General features: G+C 51.4%; 1 protein-coding gene across 1 annotated transcript in view; it reads right to left on the bottom strand.

Moving 5' to 3' along the window:
* Otud7a (OTU deubiquitinase 7A) overlaps positions 1–20,871 on the bottom strand; it is a 153,104-nt gene that overhangs the window by 4,861 nt on the left and 127,372 nt on the right. The window contains exons 9-10 of the mRNA XM_004623441.2: positions 15,540–15,667; positions 13,506–13,655 (exon numbers count right to left, since the gene is read on the bottom strand). Of these exons, the coding sequence (XP_004623498.1) occupies positions 13,506–13,655; positions 15,540–15,667 (278 nt within the window). The remainder of the gene's footprint in view (positions 1–13,505; positions 13,656–15,539; positions 15,668–20,871) is intronic.

Raw genomic sequence — 20,871 nt, 5'->3', positions numbered from 1 at the left:
GCTGAGGATCCGCGGACCCCGGGCCTGCTCACAGCGCTGAGGATCCGCGGACCCCGGGCCTGCTCACAGCGCTGAGGATCCGCGGACCCCGGGCCTGCTCACAGCGCTGAGGATCCGCGGACTCTGCGCCTGCTCACAGTGCACTCACCTGTGCTGGACAGGGCAAATGCCTCACAGTGTCAGGTCCACCTGATCCCAAGAAACAAGCTAAGCTGCAGCCACTAGTGGTGGCAGCTGTTTTGGGGCACAGGGAGTGTACCTTTCTGAGGTCCCACATGGCAGGGCTGCAGGAGCAGCACCATTGTTTCTCAGAGGGGTTGATTTATCTCACAACATCTTTGAAATTTTTTTTTAATGTATTTAGTGCAGGGTCTACAGGGTCTCATTACATAGATTGGACTAATAGTAATTCTCCTATTTTCACCCTCCTATGTGCTGGAATTACAGGCATGTACCACTATGCCCAGTCTCAATCGCTGTCTCAGTGTGCCCTGGGGACGGGGATGGCACAGCACACTGGGGATCGAACCCTGGCCGCTGCGCTCTCCCTAAGCAGGCACTGTAGACCACTGAGCTATCTGGCTGGCCCTTCATCTCACAACATCTTGAGAGAGCACGCTGCCTGTGGGAAATCAGAAGTGCTGGGCACAGGGTTGTCTCCACAGCTCTGTGGATCTGCTAGGGGCTTGTGTACTGCAGCAGGACCCAGTGCATGCAGTGCCTGATGTGACAGCTGACTCCTCGGGGCATGTCGGAGAGAAGCAGCAGGAAGCATTCGGCAGAAGACACTTTCGACTTCCCACCTGGGGCAGCCCACTCCTCACCGGCAGGCTCCTCAGCGAAACCCACATGGCAGAGCAGCAAGCCCAGGCCGCTGGCCACTTGTTTTGTTCCCTTGTCAGACCCCCTGATTCAGGGCAGGGGCACTGTGGTAAGAACAAATATGGAAATAAATAAAGAATCCCTCAGACAGACACCTAGTCACCTTTCTGCTCTGAAGTCCAAACAGCTGACTCGATGCTGCCCTCCAGCGTGGCTAAAGAGAACACAGGCGCACAAAAGCCTCGCCCCTCTGCCCCCCATTCCCACTGCAGGGAAGGGAAAGGCAGGCTTGCCCGCCAAGGCCCGCTTAGGAGTTTGCCTTTAGCCAGCTGGCAATGGCCACTGCATTGTCTGGCTTGAGAGGTCAGAGGCAGATCACCCTGCCTCTGCTGAGGGCTTCTGGGTTCTGCTTCCATGTGGCCACCCTTCCCAGGGCTGACAGCAATCAGCAGGGTGTATACACCCAGCGAGGGCCGCGGGGCTCAGGAATGGGGCTCCTCTGGTCAGTACCCAAGGGCCCGTCCATGGCTCCATGAGTCACCACACAACCAGGGAGTGCTCTGCCTGCTTCCCACCCGGGGCCCCAGCCCTGCCTGTCCACACTGCCTTGACCTGTGAGAGCAAGCGCAGCCCGCCCAAGTCCCAGGGCTCTGCTTGCAGCTGGCCAAGCCGAGCTGAGGAAAAGGGCCCAAGAATTCCATTTACATAAGCAGCTCTCATGGCTCGTAAAATCAGGACCTGGCAATTCTGGAAAACACTGTTCTAGACAATGGTGTGTTAGAAAAACAGATTATCCTCTGGGTACAGCTTGAGCTTTTTGGGTGTGACTGTCCTTCTCCTCCCCAGGGCACAGCTTCCGTGAGAAACACCTGCCCACCCGTGACTTCCTTTCCCGGCTGCCCACCCACAGCATGTGGGAACAGGAGCCTCGCTGAACCTGTTGGCTGTGAGCAGGGTGGTGTGGGAAGTGTGGAACCACACAGCTGGGAGCAGGGGCCTTTTGCCCTCCCCTTGTCCATCTTGTCCATCACCTGCAGAGGATGGTAGAGCTAAGGAGGACAGAAGTGGGTTCCGAAATCCCCCAGTGGGAACACAGCTGCCAGCCAACCCCAACTTCTGTGATAAGCCACTTTGATTTTGGCTTGTTTTCAATAAGCCACCAAAGCTGTGATAGCTCCGTACCATGCCGCCTTCACATCTCTTACTGTGGGGCTCCTGGGAATTCCTTCCTTCAAGAGGAGGCTGCCCACTGAGGTGTGGCCAGAACACACCTGAGGGCACTAGCGCCTGCCCCCTCGAGGGGTCCTGCTAACCTCAGCCCAGGTCTTGGTGTGGTGAAGGCCGGGTCCAGAGCAAGAGTTTAGGGACAGGCTTGTTTCCAACTGAAGACCCTCTGGGCCTAAAAGGAAGTGATCTGCCCTCCGCAGAAGCAAGCTACGGTCAACCTGAAGGCTCGGGCGTCAGAGTCCAGACAGCTAAAGCACAGCCCTGCCTCAAGAGCATCAGATTTGTGTGCTTCTGTCTCTCACTGTGCACAGGGCATGTTCTTTTCAGGAAGCCTGGGCTTACCCAGTGAGAGAGGCAGCTCCAAGACCAGCTGGTCCCTGGTGGTCAGCGTCAGCAATAGCGAATGCCTTTCAAAAGATGCCTGAAAAGTTTCTGTTATGTTTGAAAGGGCTCTTGCCTGTACTTCAGTTAAAAACCATAAAAGCACCACCTCAAACTTGCCTGGAAATGTTTACTTATTTTCCAGAAAAGAAGGGGTTTTTCTGCTTGAGACACAAAAGGCTGTCCCACCATGACAATGACAAGTCAGACACACTGTGCTCTCAGGTTTTCTTTTACTCACCAGAAAGGTAAAGACACAGGGCATCCAACTAACTCAATCTAAGGAACGGCAGGTGCCTCCCCGTGGAGGTGGGCATTGGTATAGAAGGGCTGAGTCAGTGGAGCCTGGTAAGAAGGATCCTGCCGAAATGGCTAAGCTGATGAAGGAGGGGTGCCTGCTAGGAGGACAGTGCAGAGCTGGCGGGTGAAGGTGGGAGATGCTCTCGCGCACTCACAAGCCTCTCTAACCTGGCGCTTGAAGACACAGGCACAAATTGCACACAGGTGTCCCCTACGACTTTCCTGTCTCTACTAGGAATGCAAAATTGAGCTGCAGAGGGTCGGGCTACAGACACCCCCGGCATGCACAGTAGCATTTTCTCTTACTCTGATTAAGAGTCAGTCTTAAGCAGGCACCCAGGAGAGGGGTGACACCTACAACCCTCCAGATTGAAATGATTTTAGCCTTGTCTCTGAAGGCTAAGGAAAAGCAAAGCCATGCCTGTTTTGAGGAATAAAATTTATTTACTTCAGTCTTTACTGTCCTATCAAAAATTATGATGAATTAGAAAACACCCAAACACAAAAAATCCCCAACAGATGAACAGTGAACAAGGTCGTCAACACAACAACATTTAGATGGGACAAAGATGTTAAAACTATCAGGGAGAGAATTTAAAATTCTGATTGATAAGTTAGAGACCAACACAAAAAGTGGACACTGTAGTGAATTAAGTGTTGGTTTCAGAGGAGAGACAAAAGTCTCTGTTTTGGTTTGTGTCTAGTTGTCTCCCCAAAGCCTCATGCAGTCATGGGACGGGGACTTCTAGAGCTTGAGATTAACTCATGATCCACTGGGATTATTGGTCTTAGTACTGCTGGGATTATGGGTGTGAATATTTTCCCCAGCCTGGGACAGATAGCCTGAATGTGACATAAGAGAGACAGAGAGACAGACTTTCTCTCTGTTGCCATTGCTGCTGCTACTCCTCCATTTTGCTCGCTTGCTCTTTGCTGCCACCATGAAAGGTTGTCCACTGCCATGTGCCATCCACCCTGCCTGGGAGCCAGCCGAGTATGGACTGAAACCTCCAGTAATTATGAGCTAAATATACCTTTCCTTCCCTAATTTTGAGTGTTGGGTAATTGTCCCAGCAACAAGAGAAGAGTAACTGAGACAGTCTCTATGAGTGAATAAAAGGGAAGTTCTAGAAGAGGACAAAAGAAAACAAAAGACAGCAACAGAGACACAGCAGCTTTGAGCAGCTCATGAGCCCACGTTACACAAGTGAAGAAAGATGGGTGGGCATCGAGGTGGGCTGATGGACGCATGACCCAAATGGAAACAGAGAAAAAGGGGGGCTGAGGGACAGAAAAGAGTTTAGCGCTGTGGGCCATCTGGGAAAGTGGAAGCCCACAATTACTGGGAGAGAACAAGGCAGAAGAAATATTTAAAGAAGTATTGGCTGAGAATTTCTCAAAATTAATGACTAACACCACTATTGATCCAAGAAACTAAGGGAACATGAAGCAGGAAAAATCACAGCAATGAAAACATTTCTATGTAGCATCCTAAAAATTTCTGAAAACAAAAGACAAAGATGAAACATATCTGGGTGTGGTGGCACACGCCTGTAATCCCAGCAATGGAGAGGCTGAGGCAAGAACACCCCTGCAAGACCAAGGCCAGCCTGGGCTACACAGCGAGACCAAGGCCAGCCTGGGCTACACAGCGAGTCCAAGGCCAGCCTGGGCTACACAGCGAGTCCAAGGCCAGCCTCTACACAGCAAGACCAAGGCCAGCCTGGGCTACACAGCGAGTCCAAGGCCAGCCTGGGCTACACAGCGAGTCCAAGGCCAGCCTCTACACAGCAAGTCCAAGGACAGCCTCTATACAGCGAGACTCCATTTCCAACAAAAGCAAAAATGGTAAAATATTGAAGATAGCTAGAAGAAATACTAAAGAAAATTTGTCAGGCAGAAGGGCTATAGTAGTAACTCTGACTTACATAATTAAGAGTGATGGAACTGGAATGACTGAATCCAAAAACAAAATTTATTTTAATTGCTCTGAGACAGTGCTGGTGAACCTTTCAGAGATGAGTGCCCTGAATGCAACCCAAAACGGACTTACTTATTGCAAAGTGCCAGCAGTTTTGCTTTCGCAAACAACGCATACATTAATACCTTTTGTCTTAAAAGGAACACATGCATGCCTTAGGCTCGCCACCACTGCTCTGGCATAACTGCCTGCTGAAGCAGAAGCAGTCCTGCCATGTCACATGTTCATAGTTGACTGAACGTATAATGTCTGATCATGATAGCACAAGTGACGGGGGACAGAAAATATATTGTCTTAACATTTCAGTGCAGGAAATATCATTTGAAAATAGAACCATGGGGTGAGGGTGTGACTCGGTGGTAGAGCATTTGCCTGGCACCTACAAGGATTCAGTCTCCGGCACTGAAAAAAAAAAAAAAATCTCACTGATGAAAAGGTTCTTATTTGTAAAATCTAGAGAAATAAGTCATAGTTAAAACTACAGGTGTAATAATAATGAATAATGGGGATAGCTGAAAACAGTAAAAAGCTCAAGTAATCCAAAATATGACAACCACAGAGAAATGAAAGGAACAGATACAAGAATTAGCAAGATAGTTGATTTTAGGGGCTGATGAGATGGCTCAGTGGTCTAAAGCACCTACTTAGAACAAGCTTAGCAAAGCACAAGGACCTCGGTTCAATCCCCCAGCACCACATGCCAGCCAGCCCCGCCCCCTGGTGGGCTGAGCTGCCCCCCCCCCACAAATAAATTAAAAAAAAAAAGATAGTTGATTTTAACCCACCCCTGTCATTCATATGATTAAATGGAAATAGAACTGTCAATTAAAAGCTAAAATTCTTGGATTAAAAGGGGCAACATGCAAGTATATACTATCACAAAAACTCTGTTAGGAAAATAAGGACAGGCTCTAAGATATTCACTAATAAAAAGAGAGCGATGGAGAGCTGTTCTAACATCCCAGGTACACTTCAGAACCAGGACTATTATTACAAGGGAAAATAACATCCCATACCGAGAAGGGGGCCAGTGCTCCCAGGAGACACCACGGCCCTTACCTGCCCACGCTTTTTATACCACTGCTTCCACGTGAGTGAGGCGCATGGAGTATCCCTCCTTTATCTGCACTCTGAGAGCACAGTACAATTTCCAAACCTCCCTGTCACAGCCTTTCATCTATAAATTAAGTGCAGTAAGAGCTCAGCACTATGACTAATACTTTTTAGCTCTATTTTAGATACAACTGATTACTGTCATAAGAGTTACATGACTGTGGCCACTTTGCTGATTTCTGGTATTTTCAGTGGAATGTTTCCAGGCCATGGTTGACCCTAGTAACTGGAAAGCGAAACCAGGAAGGGGTTACTACAGTGCTGACAACAAGGAAGGGAAAAAGTGACAATGATGACATGTTGAGACTTGGTTGCTTTTCTTTTTCTCACAGTGATTGAAATAACATGTGCAGAAACAAGTGAGGGTACACAAGCCCTATGCCACACTACCAGAGAGCTTGGCAGATGATTATTTACAGATCCCTGTAGAAGAACGCACATTCTTTCCGTGTGTATGTGGAATGATAACCAAGATAAGGCATTTTCAGCCTAGCTTAGCAAATTCTGAAGAAGATAAATCGCAGTTTGTTCTCAGACTGTGGCTGAGGGTGCGGCTTCTGACAACGCTGCATGAGCCTATAAGCCAGCAGCAGATACTTGAAGAATCCTGGCAGCATCCGTGTGGCAAGCGAGAGGTCCTGAGTTCGATTCCTGGTACAAAAAAATAAAAGAATCCTGGTATATTTGGAATTTAAACAGATTTATAAATCACCTATAGAGGAAAAGGTCAGAGGAAATTGCAAGAGAAATTTAAAAATTGGCCAGCATGAAAATGGAAATAGAACACATCAAAATCTGTCTGCTGTAGCCATAGCAATACTTTGGAGAAATTTTATGGTGTGAAAATGTTAGGCCAGCGGCAAGATAGCTCAGTGGACTAAGCGCCTGCTCAGGCAAGCTCAGGGCCTGGGGTTTGATCCCCAGCACCATAGGCTGTGCCGGCCCTGCCCCTGGGCATGCTGAGCCGGCCACCGAGTTGGGCTTGGTGGCATATGCCTGTAATCCCAGTGCTAGGAGGCTGAAAACAGGAGGATCACTATGACTCAAGCTGCATAGTGAGACCCTGTATCAAATACTTAAAAAAAAATAAAAGAAAATGTTGATGGTAGATAAAGATCTCAAACTGGTACAAACTTTCAACTTTAAGAAGCTATAGGGCCGGGGAGATAGCTCAGTAGAATAAGCACTTGCCTAGCAAGCACAAGGGTCTGAGTTCAATCCCTGGTTCCATAAAAAAAAAAAAAAAAAAAAAGAAGAAGCTAGAAATTAAACTCAAAACAAAGAAGAAGGAGAGAAATAGTAGCAATACAATTAGAAACCAATGAAACTGAAAATAGAAAATAGTAGACAAAACTCAGTGAAACCAGAAGCAACTGGTTCTTGGGAAAGACCAATAAAAAGAATGCGTTATCCAAATTGGTTGTTGCAGGGTCTCACTACACAGCTCAGACTTGTGGTGATCCTCCTGCTTTCAGCATTCCCAGCACTGGGATTGCAGGCATACGCCACTATGCCGGACCCTGGCCGGCTCAGCCTGCCCCGATGGTGGGGCTGGCACGGCATGTGGTGCCGGGGATCAAGCCGCAGTTCTGTGCTTGCCTAAGCTTGCCTAAGCAGGCGCTTGAGTCCACTGAGCTATCTCACTGGCCCCCCACGCCTATATTTGAAGGTGTTAGAAAAGAAGGTAAACTAGGCTTTTAAATAACTTTCAGCTGCTGATGCTCTCGCTGTCCAGATGTTTTCACATTCTAATTATAATATGCCTATTTATTTTTATAAATTGGACTCTCTACTCTAGATTCACTTCAACTGTAAGAAATGAAACCACGAGCTCCTCTTTCTGGCACGGTCGCAGCTTGTCCGCCCTGCAGTCCAGCCTCCCAAGTGGGTGTTGGCCTTGCCGAACCGGCGGAGCGCAGGCGGACGACTGCTTCCCATGCGCTCACCCCCACGTGCACTTAGCTCTGGGTGCTTTTCCCACACGTGCTAGGGTCCACAGCTACGGAGCAGCTGGAGAAGGCCCTCCCTTCTGGCCTGCTCCAGACACACCTCTCACCCCCCAGGCCCACTAGCCTGTTCTCACCTCCTTATCACTTGGTCTTCTCAAGAGCGAAACTTGACTACAGTCATGTGTTGGAATTGGCCTTTTTCACCTGGCCCAAATCCCTCAGAACACATCCAGCTTCCTGAGTGCATCACTGTGTCCCCAGGAGTGGACACACTGTAGCTTGCTCAACTGTTCAGGCAGGAAGGGCTACGGGGTGGCTCTAGTTTTCAACTGTTATAGATAAAGCTACTGTAAAATTATTCTACAGGCTTTTATATGAATGCAAAGCTCTCCCAAAATGGAATTTGTTCTTCAAGTGTGGCCATGTGAAGGGAGGAGGAACATGGCAGTGAGGATCTACTGCTTGGGGCCTAGAAATCTGTGCCCTTGTGGGGCAGGCCCCAGGTACTCAAGAAGATGGTTGCCTGTTGTCCCCGTGGGCCCAGGGCTCTGCCTCCGAAGGATGCAGTCGAGGAAAAATAAGACAAAGATCGGTAGCTGTACTGGCTGTTGCTGGTGGCTTTCCATTTATGAGTCCTACAGAAGTGGCTGAAGGCAGCCTGCTGGAGCTTGAGGCGGGGGAAGCTGACCTCACTTCTGCGCATGGGCCCTGGGGCGCTGCCGTACAACCTGTAGGAACAAGAGGGGCTGTGCCTGATAAGCAGCAGTGTCCTGCACGCAGGCTGAAAGCAATCCCCGGAGGAGAGGGCTGGGAGAGTGTCAAGGCCAGAGGGGGCGCATGCAGATTACCTGGTAGAAGCTGGAGGAGAAGCTCTTTGGCTTCGTTGTTATATAACAGAAGATGCCCCCCGCACCAGCCAGACACTCCTGGGGTTTCTTAGTTGCCCAGCTAATAGCTCTAGTTCCAGAACAGCTTCTGTCTCTTAGATACAGCTGGTCACTGTGCTGCACAGCTGGCCACTGTGAGGCACGTTGTGTAAACCAAACCTCAGTGCCAAGCCATTCCACTTCTGTACTTCTTGCTTAGCTCATGTAAGGCCTAAGCCACAGGAGATCAGGGCCTGCTACCTTGGGAGTGATCCCGACCAGTGCCTGTCTGTGTAAGGAAGTCTGCCTCCAAATCGTGTGTGTCGTTTTGCTGCTTCTGCTTGCTGGTGCATCTGGTGTGGCAGAAGGCTGACCTCTTTGGTCACCAGTCACGGCCCTCACCAACGAGGCGACAACCTCTCCAAGTCCCAGTGGGAAGGCGTGCCCTCAAGATTTCTTGAGTCTCCTCAGAGGTCTGGAGGAGGGTTCCTGGCGCCCTGCTCAAGCAGCTCACACGGGATCCCAAAGGGCAGAGGACGCTTTGTCTGTTTGCCTACCCACCTGATTTTGTTGAGACTCCCAGGGGTACCCCAGTTAGTTAGTATGTCTGTTAGTCCTGCTCAGTTGAGCAGAGGAAGAGCTTGATCAACCACGGTTAGTTAAGGCTACCCTCAAGGCAAGGGGGTTGTAATATTTAAGTGCTTGCTCTGAGTGCTGCTGAATGAATGCGTGAGTGGAACAGGCAGTGTAGCCCACAGGCTGCTCCATCTGTGCACCAAGAAGACTGGGAAGCACTGGCCACGGTGGCTGGCTGGGCTGTCACGTGTGGTTCTGTGGTGATCAACGCATGGCCTAATGTGGCCTCACAACCTCTTTAGCTAAGTCCACCCAAGCCCCCACAGAGGGCACAGATGGACGGGCATCTGAGTGGTCTCTCTCTGAGGGGGCACCCAACCTTTGTCTGTTGTGCAGTTGTTAAAAAAGATATACAACATACACTGTAGGAAATCAGAGATGAGAAGTAACTAGTTAAAACCCACAATTCATGACTGCTGGATAAAGGGCTTTCATGGAGCTAAGAATGAAATTAAACCACTCCTTGCATCTCACAGGAAAAAAAAAAAAAGGAAAAGAGGTCCATAGTTTTTGAGAATTCCACCTTGGCATTTGTGTCAGCTGCTGCGGTCAATACCAACATCCATAGCTTCACTCCCCCTCCTGATTTGTCTACTTGCATCTAACCGAACTGGATCCATCTAGCCATTGCCTGCATTTGGCCACACAGCCTGCACCCAGGAGACTTGCCTATCCTGGTCAGAGGGCATCCTCAAATGCCCACCCCAAATGACTCAGAAATTCCTTCTGAGTCCCACAGTTTGACTGAGGAAAAACTGGACTGTTAGTCCTGACAAATGAGTTGTTCCCTGTGAGGCCTGAATAGATAGGACAGACCAAGCTCTATCGAATTGGGCACTGGAGAGTCTGTGGTCATTGCAGAAGTCAGGGGGCAAAGCTGTGACTTTCCTGGCAGACAGTGGAACAGAACTGTCTGCCTTCAAAGGTCCCCTCATCACCAGGACAACTGCGACTCTTGCCTCTCACCTCTTCTCCAGGCACAAGTGTGAAGCCTAGAGGGATGTCTCCTTCGCACCATGCCAGTCAGCCTCCCTCTCGCTTAACCCTGCTCTTTCAGCTTTGGCTATTCCCCAAGAGGGAGATGATGCGCTCCGGGGGAACAATCGTGCCTCAGTGTGACCCCTGTTGCTGTCCGAGGTCACAGGAAGAACCAATACGCATCCAGCCACATCTCAGCCTCATACACTGAATCACCTTGGGCAAGATCTTGGCGCTGTCAACAAGGCCGTCACCTTACACTCTGTGGTTCCTGACCCAACACGCTTTCTGGACTGTTACTCAAGTGCCACAAGGGTCTGGGGACTCATTATTTTCAGGGAGGCTCTGACAATAGATTTGGCTGCTCTGAGACAGCGTTTTTCTCTGTCTCTTCGAGGTCTGTCAGGGTCCCCTGAGAGAGAAAAAAATGAGGTCTCAAACCACCAGCCTTTACAGACTGTGGAACTCCTGAAACATGCCTCTCCTGCCTATAAAGCCAGTTCCGGATCTCGGAGCTGCCAAAGCCACCACGATTTCCCTGCATTCATGCTGCCTCCGTCTTCTGCCACGCATAGCCTGCTGGTACACCTGCCTGGACCTAAAGAAGGCCTCCTCCTCTTCGGTTGGCTCTTGCCAGCTGGCTCCCCTTCCAAAGACCCCAGTTCTGGACTCAAAGGTTAAGCACCCTGGACTCAACCTGTTTACCCTCTTTAGAAAAGATCACTGTACTTCTGATTGATGACATCTGGGCTGCCTGCTGGAAAGGCACAAAGTCTGTGCTACAACGTCTGGCAGAGACTGGGTACAAGAAACCCCCAGATTTCTTGGAGCCTCTGCCTTCTGTAGAATCTGGTCCCATGACTCACGAGAGCAATGATGCTTCCTCAGACGGCCAGCTCCTGGGAGCACCCAGTGGCTACCTGTGCAGAGGCTTGGATCCAGCCACCAAGGACTGCCTTCTGCTTTGCCTCTGTGCTCTCCTGGCCACTGTTTTTCCGATCAAGAAGTTGACGAGTTCCCCTACGGCCGAGACCTAAGTGTCCAGTTGCCACAGGCTGTACTGCGATGCACTGTCCAAAAACTGAACAGATGCTGAGTACACCCTATTTATGGATGGCAGCAACTCTGTTAGGAATGAACTCTGACAGGCTGGATACACCTGCATACTGTACACATGCCCTGCCACATGCCTGAGGCTCCGCCTCTGCTCTGTTGGGCCACACAAGTGGCACCCCCTTTCCCAGGGGGCCAGCTGCCACGAGTGCCATGTTCCAAGCTCTTCTGGGGGTTTCGACTTACAATGACCCACAGAATATTATTTTGTAAAATAACTCATCACAAGGCATGGGCGAAGGAGTCAGCATGTGGGAGCTGTAGAGCCAGGGCGCACAGGTACGGGTAAGCCACTAGCGAGTCTGTGCGCAGGCCTGGTTGGTCAAGGGAGTTTCCTGAGTTCAGACGGGCTGGCCAGAAGTCCTGCCTTCTGAGTGGACCCTCAGGGTCCCTAGGTACTAATCACCCTCCCCTCTTCTCACTCAGCAGAGCCTCCGCCGGCAGGGAGACACAGCCCTTGGCCTGGGCCCCAGGTCCAAAGAAGGCTCTGTTATCTTGTGAAAGCCCCAGTAAGCCCCAGGAAGAGCTAAAAATCAGGAAGGAGATGCAGACACTGCTGGCAAAAAGTGGAGAGGCAGCGGAAGGGCAGGCAGATGCTCCGCAGGCTACGGTGATGGAGCTGTCCTTCCTGTGCCTGCGCGAGACATCTGCTGAGGATAGAGAAGCACAGATGATGTGCTTGTAACCCCAGTCACAGCCCTTTTCTCCTCTGCCTTTTGAGACCCACAGCTCCCCTCTGCACCCAGGGGTGCACTCGGGGATCTCTGTCAGCTGCTGGGAGGGGGCTGGATGCCCTTGCTTCTCTGTTTCAGGTTAATCCCTAGAGACCCAAGACTCACTCCCTGACTCGGGCAGTGAGGCCAGGACTGGGCTAAAGCAGGCTGGTTTTGCTCATCTGTCTGTGTCCCTTCCACACCAGCCATCTGCTGGAAGCCCCACGGGGCAATGTGTCATCGTGTTCACTTCCTGTGCTCCATTCTCAGAGTGGAGGTTAGAACCAGACACCTTGAGCTTCCTGCTCTGCTGCAGCCTGGTCCCTGGGGTTTCCTGGGACCACACCCAGGGGAGGACACCCTTAAACTAGACCACCCTGCCTGTCTTTCAGCCTCCCGGGGACTGATTCTCTGCCTACGCTAGACATGTAAGTGATGACAAGACAGGTTTCCCCTCTGCACTCAGCCGACTGGTCAATGTCACACAGTCATAACAAGAGGCCATGGCAACCGCTCAAGCAGAATCCTTGACCTTCATAGCCAAGGCTTTGCATGGCTGACACAAGCCCCGGGTGGATCTCAGTGTGGTAGCAGGAACTGCACAGCGCAGAGCTGGTGGGGCCGGGCGGCAAGGGCACCAGCATCACTGAGGTGGCTACTGTAGGAAACCCAGCTTCAAGAATCTGAAAAGGAACAATGACCTTTTGATCCCACAGCCCACTCTAGAGCAGGAGTAGCATGCTTTTCCTGTACAGTAGTAGTGAGTAAATATTTTAGCTCTGCTGCTATTACAAAAGCACCTACAGGCACAGCCTCCATGAATGACTGGGGCTGTGTTCTAATAAAACTTTATTGACAAAAATAGGTGGTGGGCTGTAGCTTATCAATTGCTACTCTGGAGTAGTTTTCCCTTAAAGTCTAAATGGATCCATATGAAATACATATACAGTGCATTAACACTATTACTTATACATAATTTAAAAAACTCTACAGCAGGGAAACTAACACAAAAAGCCATTCCATGTTTTCACTGTCAAAACCCAAATGTTTGAGGAGTAGGTATGTTTATCCTGATTTGAACATTACACAACGTATGCATGTGTCAAAACATCATATGGTGGCCCCTAAATATGTACAATCCTCATGGTTTTAATTATCAGTTAAAAATAAGTTTAATTTAAATAAAAGATGAACACATACGTGTAAGAAGGCGCAAACAGTAAAGGCCTGTTATGAGAGGCAGAATTATTCATGTGAGCATTTCAAGTGCCACACTGACTTTAACAAGGGTATTTTTAGTGAAGACGTGTGCACGCGCACCGCTGTGTGGACGCCATCGCTGTGCTCCTGCACACGCTGCTCCGGAAGGGAGCAGCCCTCAGCCCACCCGGGCCACCTGCGCCCACCACCCCAGGAGGCCACGTACCTTGTTCTCTTTGCTGGTCTCTCTGCTCCATGCTCACAAGGGCTGAAAAATGCGCTTGGTCATAGGCGAGAACCAGAGGCGAGCAGTGACATCTGTTGGGCGGGACTTCCAAGGGGAGGTAAATGCCTCCGAAGGGGATGGGTGCGAATGCTGCGGACACAAATGGGATGAAGGGGAGGGGCTGTGCTGGGGACCAGGGCCATGGTGATCCGCTCTGAGATCCCCAGACTTGCACAGGTAGTGAAGAGCCACGCAATTAGGAGTGACAGGGTCACCTGCATGGTCAGCAGTGACATGCTCTGATAGCTGGCCCGCAGCCCCCCATGTGTTCTGGGGGTATGGCCTCGTCTCTTAGGTGTAAGATGCTAGTGTGCAGAATACCCACACTTCTCCAGAGCAAATTGGTTGTGTATGTTGACAGCCCCTTCTAGGGGACAGGGAGGAAGCAACCGCTAGCTCCAGGACTGGCTTAGCACCAGACAGGAAATGAGAACTGGGGACAGCAACTGCTGTGATGAGGAGCTCTTGGCTCTTAATCAGAGTAAGGAGGGAAGAGAAGCCCCGCCTTGTGCAGAGGGAGAATCACCCCTGGAAACATCTGTTGGTACCCGCAGGCATCTGTGTTCTGACCACTACGCTGCCTCTGGCACCAGCGCCGGGAAACTGCCATGTTCCTCCGAGCAGAAGGCAGGGACAGCCACCTCCAGCGACTCCTTCGATGACTTTCTACCCTCACTTCCTCTGGTCAGTGCAGTTCTTCTCACTAAGGACTCCTGCTAAGAGCGGAGGGCCCGCCTGTGAGCCGGATGCAGGTAGACTGGCAGAAAGCATGGCCCTGCCTGTAGTCCTGCGCTGTCCCCGCAGCTGGCTCCCGGCTTGCGCCTCAGCTGTGTGTGCATCCCGCTGCTGCATTCAGAGCGGCAGCCTCCCTCAGCAGGCCCAAGGCCCTGGGCGTCCAGGGAAGCAGAGGGCGCCAGGCAGGATGAGGGCCCTCCCTAACCGCCAAGGCCATGGTGGATGTCCTCGGGCAGGTGTGACCCAGCACACACAGCCATACCGACTGGTGGGACTCTGAGGAAGCTGAGACTTATGTGGGTTCAGGTCTACATTCAAGTGGGGCCACGGGGACACGTCACTGGGGATGTATGTCTTGCCCTCCTGTGGATGATGTCATCCTTAGAAGCGACAAAAAAGGAAACAAAGCTGCAAGAGGGGACCCACTCCTCATGGTAGTGGCAGCTGGGGAACAGGCTGAGGGGTAGGAAAGCCGAGGGGGGCAGGTGCAGGGGGGCTGTGATGGAACCCATCCTTGTCCTGCTTCATCACCTGGCTCTTCTCTGCCTCATGTGTGGGGGTTCAGCCCTGTGGGGTCCCCAGGATGCTCTCACTGCTGCGCCTGAGCCACAGGCTGGAGGGAGGACATGTGGTAGATCACTGCCCTGCTGGGCCCACTGGGTGGGGGACAGGAATCTCCAGGCTTCAGTTTCCTCCTCTGCAGCGCGAGGAGGCGGAGTCCAGCTTGGGAGACCCGTCAAGGGAGGCTGTGGCTGGGCACAGGGCCTGGTTCTCCGTGGGCCAGGGACGCACAGCCCTTTCCTGTCCTCGCCTCTTTCTCCAGAGTCCTGATTCTGCCACCACCCAGCCGAGGGACCTCAGGCTTGGCCTTCCTCTCTGTTTTTCTTTAATATCTGTGTAGCCGACAGAGGGGCAGGAGGGGCCTGAAGTGGCTGTGGAGCTCTGGAACAAGCTCTGGGACAGCCGCTGCTGTCACTGGTCTGGAAACTCTGGGGCCCAGCGCCTCTTTGGCTGGATTTCTCATGACTGCCTACACTGATGTGGAAGGAGGAGGGCCTAGAGCAATCCTAGCTCCTCTGGGGAGGAAAGAAGGACTATCGGAATAATATGATGAATGTCTACGCGGAGGGATATGTGGGGAGTCGCCCGAGAGAGCTCAGCCTTCCGGTGACGCTGTCTGTCCTCTGCGTGGCTGTGCCAGCTCCTCGGCCCGGATTCAACACATCCCTGGTGCCTTACCTTCTCCTCCTGAGTCTCTCAGCATTGTGTCTGCCACCACGACGATTGGTCTTCTTAGGATATGGGCCAAGACAAAAACATGGAACTCCTCTAGGCTCTCGTACACAGGGTCCTCGGAGTTGTCTACGCTAGGGAATGCAAGAGAGTCAGCCGGTCACTGGACTAGGCTGGGATGGGAGAGGGGCGCAGGACGCGGCGGGCTGGGCAGGGACTGAGCGCCTGCTGCGCTGGGTCCGACTCCGCGGTCTTAGGCAGCCAGGCCCCTGAGGTGCCCTCCCGCACCATCCCCCAGTGGCACACGCCCGCACTCTGCTGGTGTCCTGGGCTGGGCAGTCTTAGGAGGGGCACCAGAACAAGCCTGTCAGTGAGGGCAGCATTGCAGACACCCCACAGAGCCTGGGGCAGCTGCAAGGGGACCGGCTCCCCAGGATATCTAACAAGGATATAGCCGGGCTGGGGCCACCTCTGCTGTTCACTGCCCCCCACACCTTGAGGATGAAGCCTCCTCCCCCAGGGCCTCATGTGTGCCTGGCACATCTGCCCCTGGCTGGCTGATGGGCTGCATTACTACCAGGACCTGAGAAGCCTTTTAGGAAATGCTGGACTGGAGAGGTCAGTGGGCAGTGGCCTGCACCTCCTGCTTGAGAGTAGCAGGAGGAGGTGGCTCTGGTGCCCACACAGCAACAGGCTCTGAGAGCTGCTTTTCCTCAGACGCTAAGACATCTGGGCATAAGACTGTGCCCTGGGTGTCCCAGTAGGACCACCCCCAGAGGAAGGAGCATCTGGAGGGGACAGCCACACTCATCCTGTGCTGGGCCTTGGTGCCAGCCGGGTGGCAGTGCCCAGCCCCTAGGCAGCTCTGGGCTTTGTTCCTGAGCACTCTCAGGAGTGCTTAGAGGTACCCAAGGAAGGTCCTGGAGGACTGGAGCTGGCAGGGCCGAGTCTGCAACCTCTTTAAGAGGACAGTAGCTCTCTGCATAAGCAGCTTCCTCATCCAGGGGTAGGAAACTTTTTTTTTTTTTTCATTCTAGTAAAATCCAAGAAAGAAAAACTTGAATTTTGGTGTCCTAACCAGTACCCTGAATTGTGTCAACAAAGTACAGTGTATCCATAATTCATGTTAGATTTTGTAAGTATTTTACAGATAATTTAAAGTGAACACGAGGACATATATATAATTTCATAGCAAGGATGTGAATATCCTCGGGTTTTGGTACTCCCTAGGGCCCCAGAACCAGTCCTGCAGGTGCCAGGGATGGCTGCCGTGCCTGTGGCCAGCAGCTCCAGGTGCTCAGCTCCAAGCCAGTCAGCTGCTCAGCGCTCAGCTTCTGATAAAACAAAGGCTCTCAATCCTAGGAAATGAGCCCTGATCCCTGGGGAGCATGGGTGTTCCTGGAAGGCTGGATCAGCCCAACCCCCCATCCCCCAACCCATCTGCCAGCAAAGGCACTGTTCTCAGCAGGGACACAGCTGGGCACCCAGGCTGTCCTTGGCAAATGCAGGACATCGTAAAACAACTAGGATGAGGGGCCGGGGAGATGGCTCAGTAGGATAAGCGCTTGACTGGCAAACGCAAGGGTCTGAGTTCAATCCCCGGTTCCACCAAAAAAACCCCCCAAAAACAAAAAAAACCCCATAGAGCTAGGATGAGGAATCCTGCCGGTCACTGCACATCTGGAGACACCTGATGATGTACTCTGGACGCCCAAGGACTTTGCCCGCTGGGGTGCAAGTTGGCCAGAGGACTTAGCTTGCTGATGTTCAATGACGTCTTCCTAGTGTCCCTTGTCCTCTCTCAGTCCCTAGAAAAAGGCTGGCTTCTCTTTGTCCAAACAGAGAGCCTTTTTGCTCTCTGTCACAAGGAACTCCATACCATGGTACCTCTCTCCCCCCTTCCCCTCCCTCTCCCCCCTTCCCCTCCCTCTCCCCCCTTCCCCTCCCTCTCCCTCTCTCTTCCCTCCCTCTCCCCCTTTCTTTCTCTCTGTATGCAACCCCAAGTACACAATACCTCCACTTTAGTCTAAGCCTGCACAGTTCATTCTACTTACACCTTTCTTCTCCATAGCAAGAAACTTCATTCCCCTTAACTATCAGTCTCCCTATATATAAGCAATCACCAGTTTCTGCTGCCAGCTTTTAACTCTGTCTAGGTTGTCATCTAACTTTAGTCCTACATATTTTCCCCTCCCTCTCTGCTGTGGATGACCCCAATGCATGGCTCCAGCTAATGGCTTTTAAAAAAAAGATAGGATCTCACCATGTAGCCCAGCTGGCCTTGAACTTCTAGAGATCCTCCTGCCTCAGTCACCCGAGTGCTGGGCCTACAGGCGTGTGCTGCTACACCCAGCCCTACCTGCTGGCTTGAAGGCAAATGTCGTAAGTGAGGGAAGGGGCACAGAAACACTTTAGATATTGATTTAAATATATAGTCATCGCCCTTGCCTGCAGGTTCTGCGTTAGCAGATTCAACCAGCTGTAGAATGGAAGTGTTTTTTTTAAAATCGTGTGTTCTTTTTTCCTTGTTATCATTTGCTGGACAACCTAGTATACACCGTTTACATAGCATTTACATTGCATTTGGTATTACAAGTAAACTAGAGATGATTTAAAAGTCCTACATTATGTTACTGTGTTTCATGCAAATATTTCAGCATTCTATACAGTGACTTGAGCACTTGTAGCTACATACATGCACACGTGCACACGCACATACGTGTGCTGTGTCTAAGCCAGTGCTCCTGGGTGCACTCTCAAGCACTCCCTGTGACCATGCACCCAGCCACAGCGCTTGTGGCCGAGCACCTCCGTAAGCTGCTCAGTCACCCCGGGACACACTAAGTGTGTACAAGGGCCAGGCAATTGCATGGGCGAATAAGGCAGCAGGCAGCACAGGGAAGAGAGAAGGAAGCGTCACAGACAGACACGGGACAGCGCTGCAGAGAGAAAGGGGGCACTGCTCCTTCTCTAATTACATGAAGGGAGAGGTCGGCAGGGAGGAGAGATGAGGCGTTTGGCTCAGGGATTAATGCTGACAAGGAGGAAGGCTGCGGTGAAAGGGCTTCCCTCCAGGAGGCAGCAGGAGAATCTGAGTAACTGTGCAGAGGGCGAGGGTTAAATGGCAGGCAGCGGTGGGCTCACAAGATGTTCTTTGCACACAAAATTGAAAGCACTGTCATTATGTTTCAAATGGAAAACACAGCAAACATTTATTGAGCACTTACTATGTGCTGATCTTTTGAAAGGCATTTCAGAGACCCTCAGATACTCTTGCCCTTATACTATATCATCCATGCATGCATGCATCCATCCATCCATCCATCCACCTGTCTGTCCATCATCCATCCATCCATCCATCCATCCATGCATCCATCCACCTGTCCCTCCACCACCTGTCCATCCATCCGTCCATTCATCCACCTCTCTATTCATCCACCTGTCCACCCATCCACCTGTCCATCCATCCATCCATCCATCCATCCATCCATCCATCCATCCATCCATCCACCTGTCTGTCCATCAACCCACCTATCCACTCTCCCACTTGTCTCCATGTATCAATTAGTCCATTCTATACCAGGGCCGGAGCATGAAGTTGGGCCATGCATGGCACACAGACTCATAGCTGGAGGGGCCAGAGCTGTTGAGCACAGGAGCCATCTGAATGACAGGGAACCTGCTCCATGACCGAGGAGGTGGACAGAGGGTCTCAGCTCCAGCCCGGGGCAGCCTGAGTGTCACAATGCATTGCCATACTTGTCTACACCTCTTTGTCACAGGGTTTAAGGGGATTCCTGACTCTGCACTTACCCCTTGTTCTATACATGACCATGTCTCAGTGCTTTTGAGGGCCTTGGTATTGAATATAGCCAGAGAACACCAGATCCTCTCAGGCCCACCAGTGGGTAGTGAGGATCATGTCTGGGACCTGTCCTTGGTACTCTGACCTACAAATGTATTACTGCTCTGAGAGCCCCTTGGTAGGAATTTGCTCCAGCAAAACCAATCCTGAAAATTCACTCCCACTTATAGCTCTGCAGCATCCATTTTTTTTTCCATGAGTTTATTTATCAACAATTAAGCCTGAGACTGTGAATAGGATCTGGCTTCCGAGAAAAGACACAGATAGTTCTGAAATGCTTAATAATTGGTGTATATTGCAAGGGAACCTGATATGCAAGGTAATAACTTCATCCTCAAAGACATGCTCAGCCTAAGAGCTTCCTAACTGGTCTGCACTGTGTAGCCTACATTCTCCAAGGCAGCTGCCCCCTCTTTTTCCATGTGTCCCCAAGGAGGGAGAACTCCTGACAACAGGGACACAGGACATCCACACAATGAAAATGCCCGGAGGAAGATGGGAATCAGGGTTGCTGGCAGAGGCAGGAGGAGTTGGGGACTCCTCTTGGCAGGACTAAGAAGCAAACGAAGTGAGGCAAGGCCTGGAAGGTAGCCCAGGTCCCGGGGAAGAGCGGCGGGGTGCAGATGTGGAGGTGTCCTGGCATCAGCTGTAGCCACAATTCTTAGAGACTGCTCCCACCAGGAGCCTGTGTCACCAGCAAGGGAGCTGCTGGGGCAGGGGGTGGTGGTCGATCTTGTCACACAGCAATCACTGGGCCACATGGAGCAGGAGCTCAGGTCAGAATCCCATGTCTCTCTTCTCCAGGTGGGGGACTGTGCTTCTTGTTTTGCTTGACAAAGTCCTGCCTCACATGTCCTAAGTAGATAGTGCCCATTTTCCATTACCAAATGAACCAGTTTGTGTAATAAATGGCAGTCACTGCAGGATAAGGGTGCACTTGCTGGTTTGAGGGGTACATTTAAAATTTAAATGCAGATGGATGTGGATATATGAGGTACCTACAGGTCTACACTGTACACCTCCCTCCCCTGTGACAGGCGCTATCCTTGTGATCCTGTTGTCCTCTCTCTGGTGTACCCTCAAAACCCTCCAGTGCCATACATGGGGACACATCTTTCCACAGTTACATAGTCCTGCTCATGTGTGGATCTTGCTGGCAGCATATAATTGGTGTGAGTGTCCCTGGACACAACCCACACAGGGACTGGCTAGTGGCCTCAGGGTCTGGCCAAGGACTGCATCTGCCCAGAGCAGCAGATTTTCAAAAGAAGAGGTACAACCTGGAAGTGAAGACCAAAGGATTATAGGTCCTCCCAGCACTCTGCAGGGGCACAGAGAGTGTGGAGCATCCAGCAGTGACCAGTGTGGCCACCTAAGGGTGGGTGGGGACTCATCATGTGGCTCAGGATTATTAATCTGAGGTCATTTATGTGGCAAATACTTACTGGTTACCTGCTCACATTGTGCTGGGTG

The sequence above is a fragment of the Octodon degus genome, unplaced genomic scaffold (assembly GCF_000260255.1).
Source record: "Octodon degus isolate 3935 unplaced genomic scaffold, OctDeg1.0 scaffold00002, whole genome shotgun sequence".
NCBI classification, from domain to species: domain Eukaryota; kingdom Metazoa; phylum Chordata; class Mammalia; order Rodentia; family Octodontidae; genus Octodon; species Octodon degus.
This window is presented reverse-complemented; position numbering and strand designations above follow the sequence as displayed.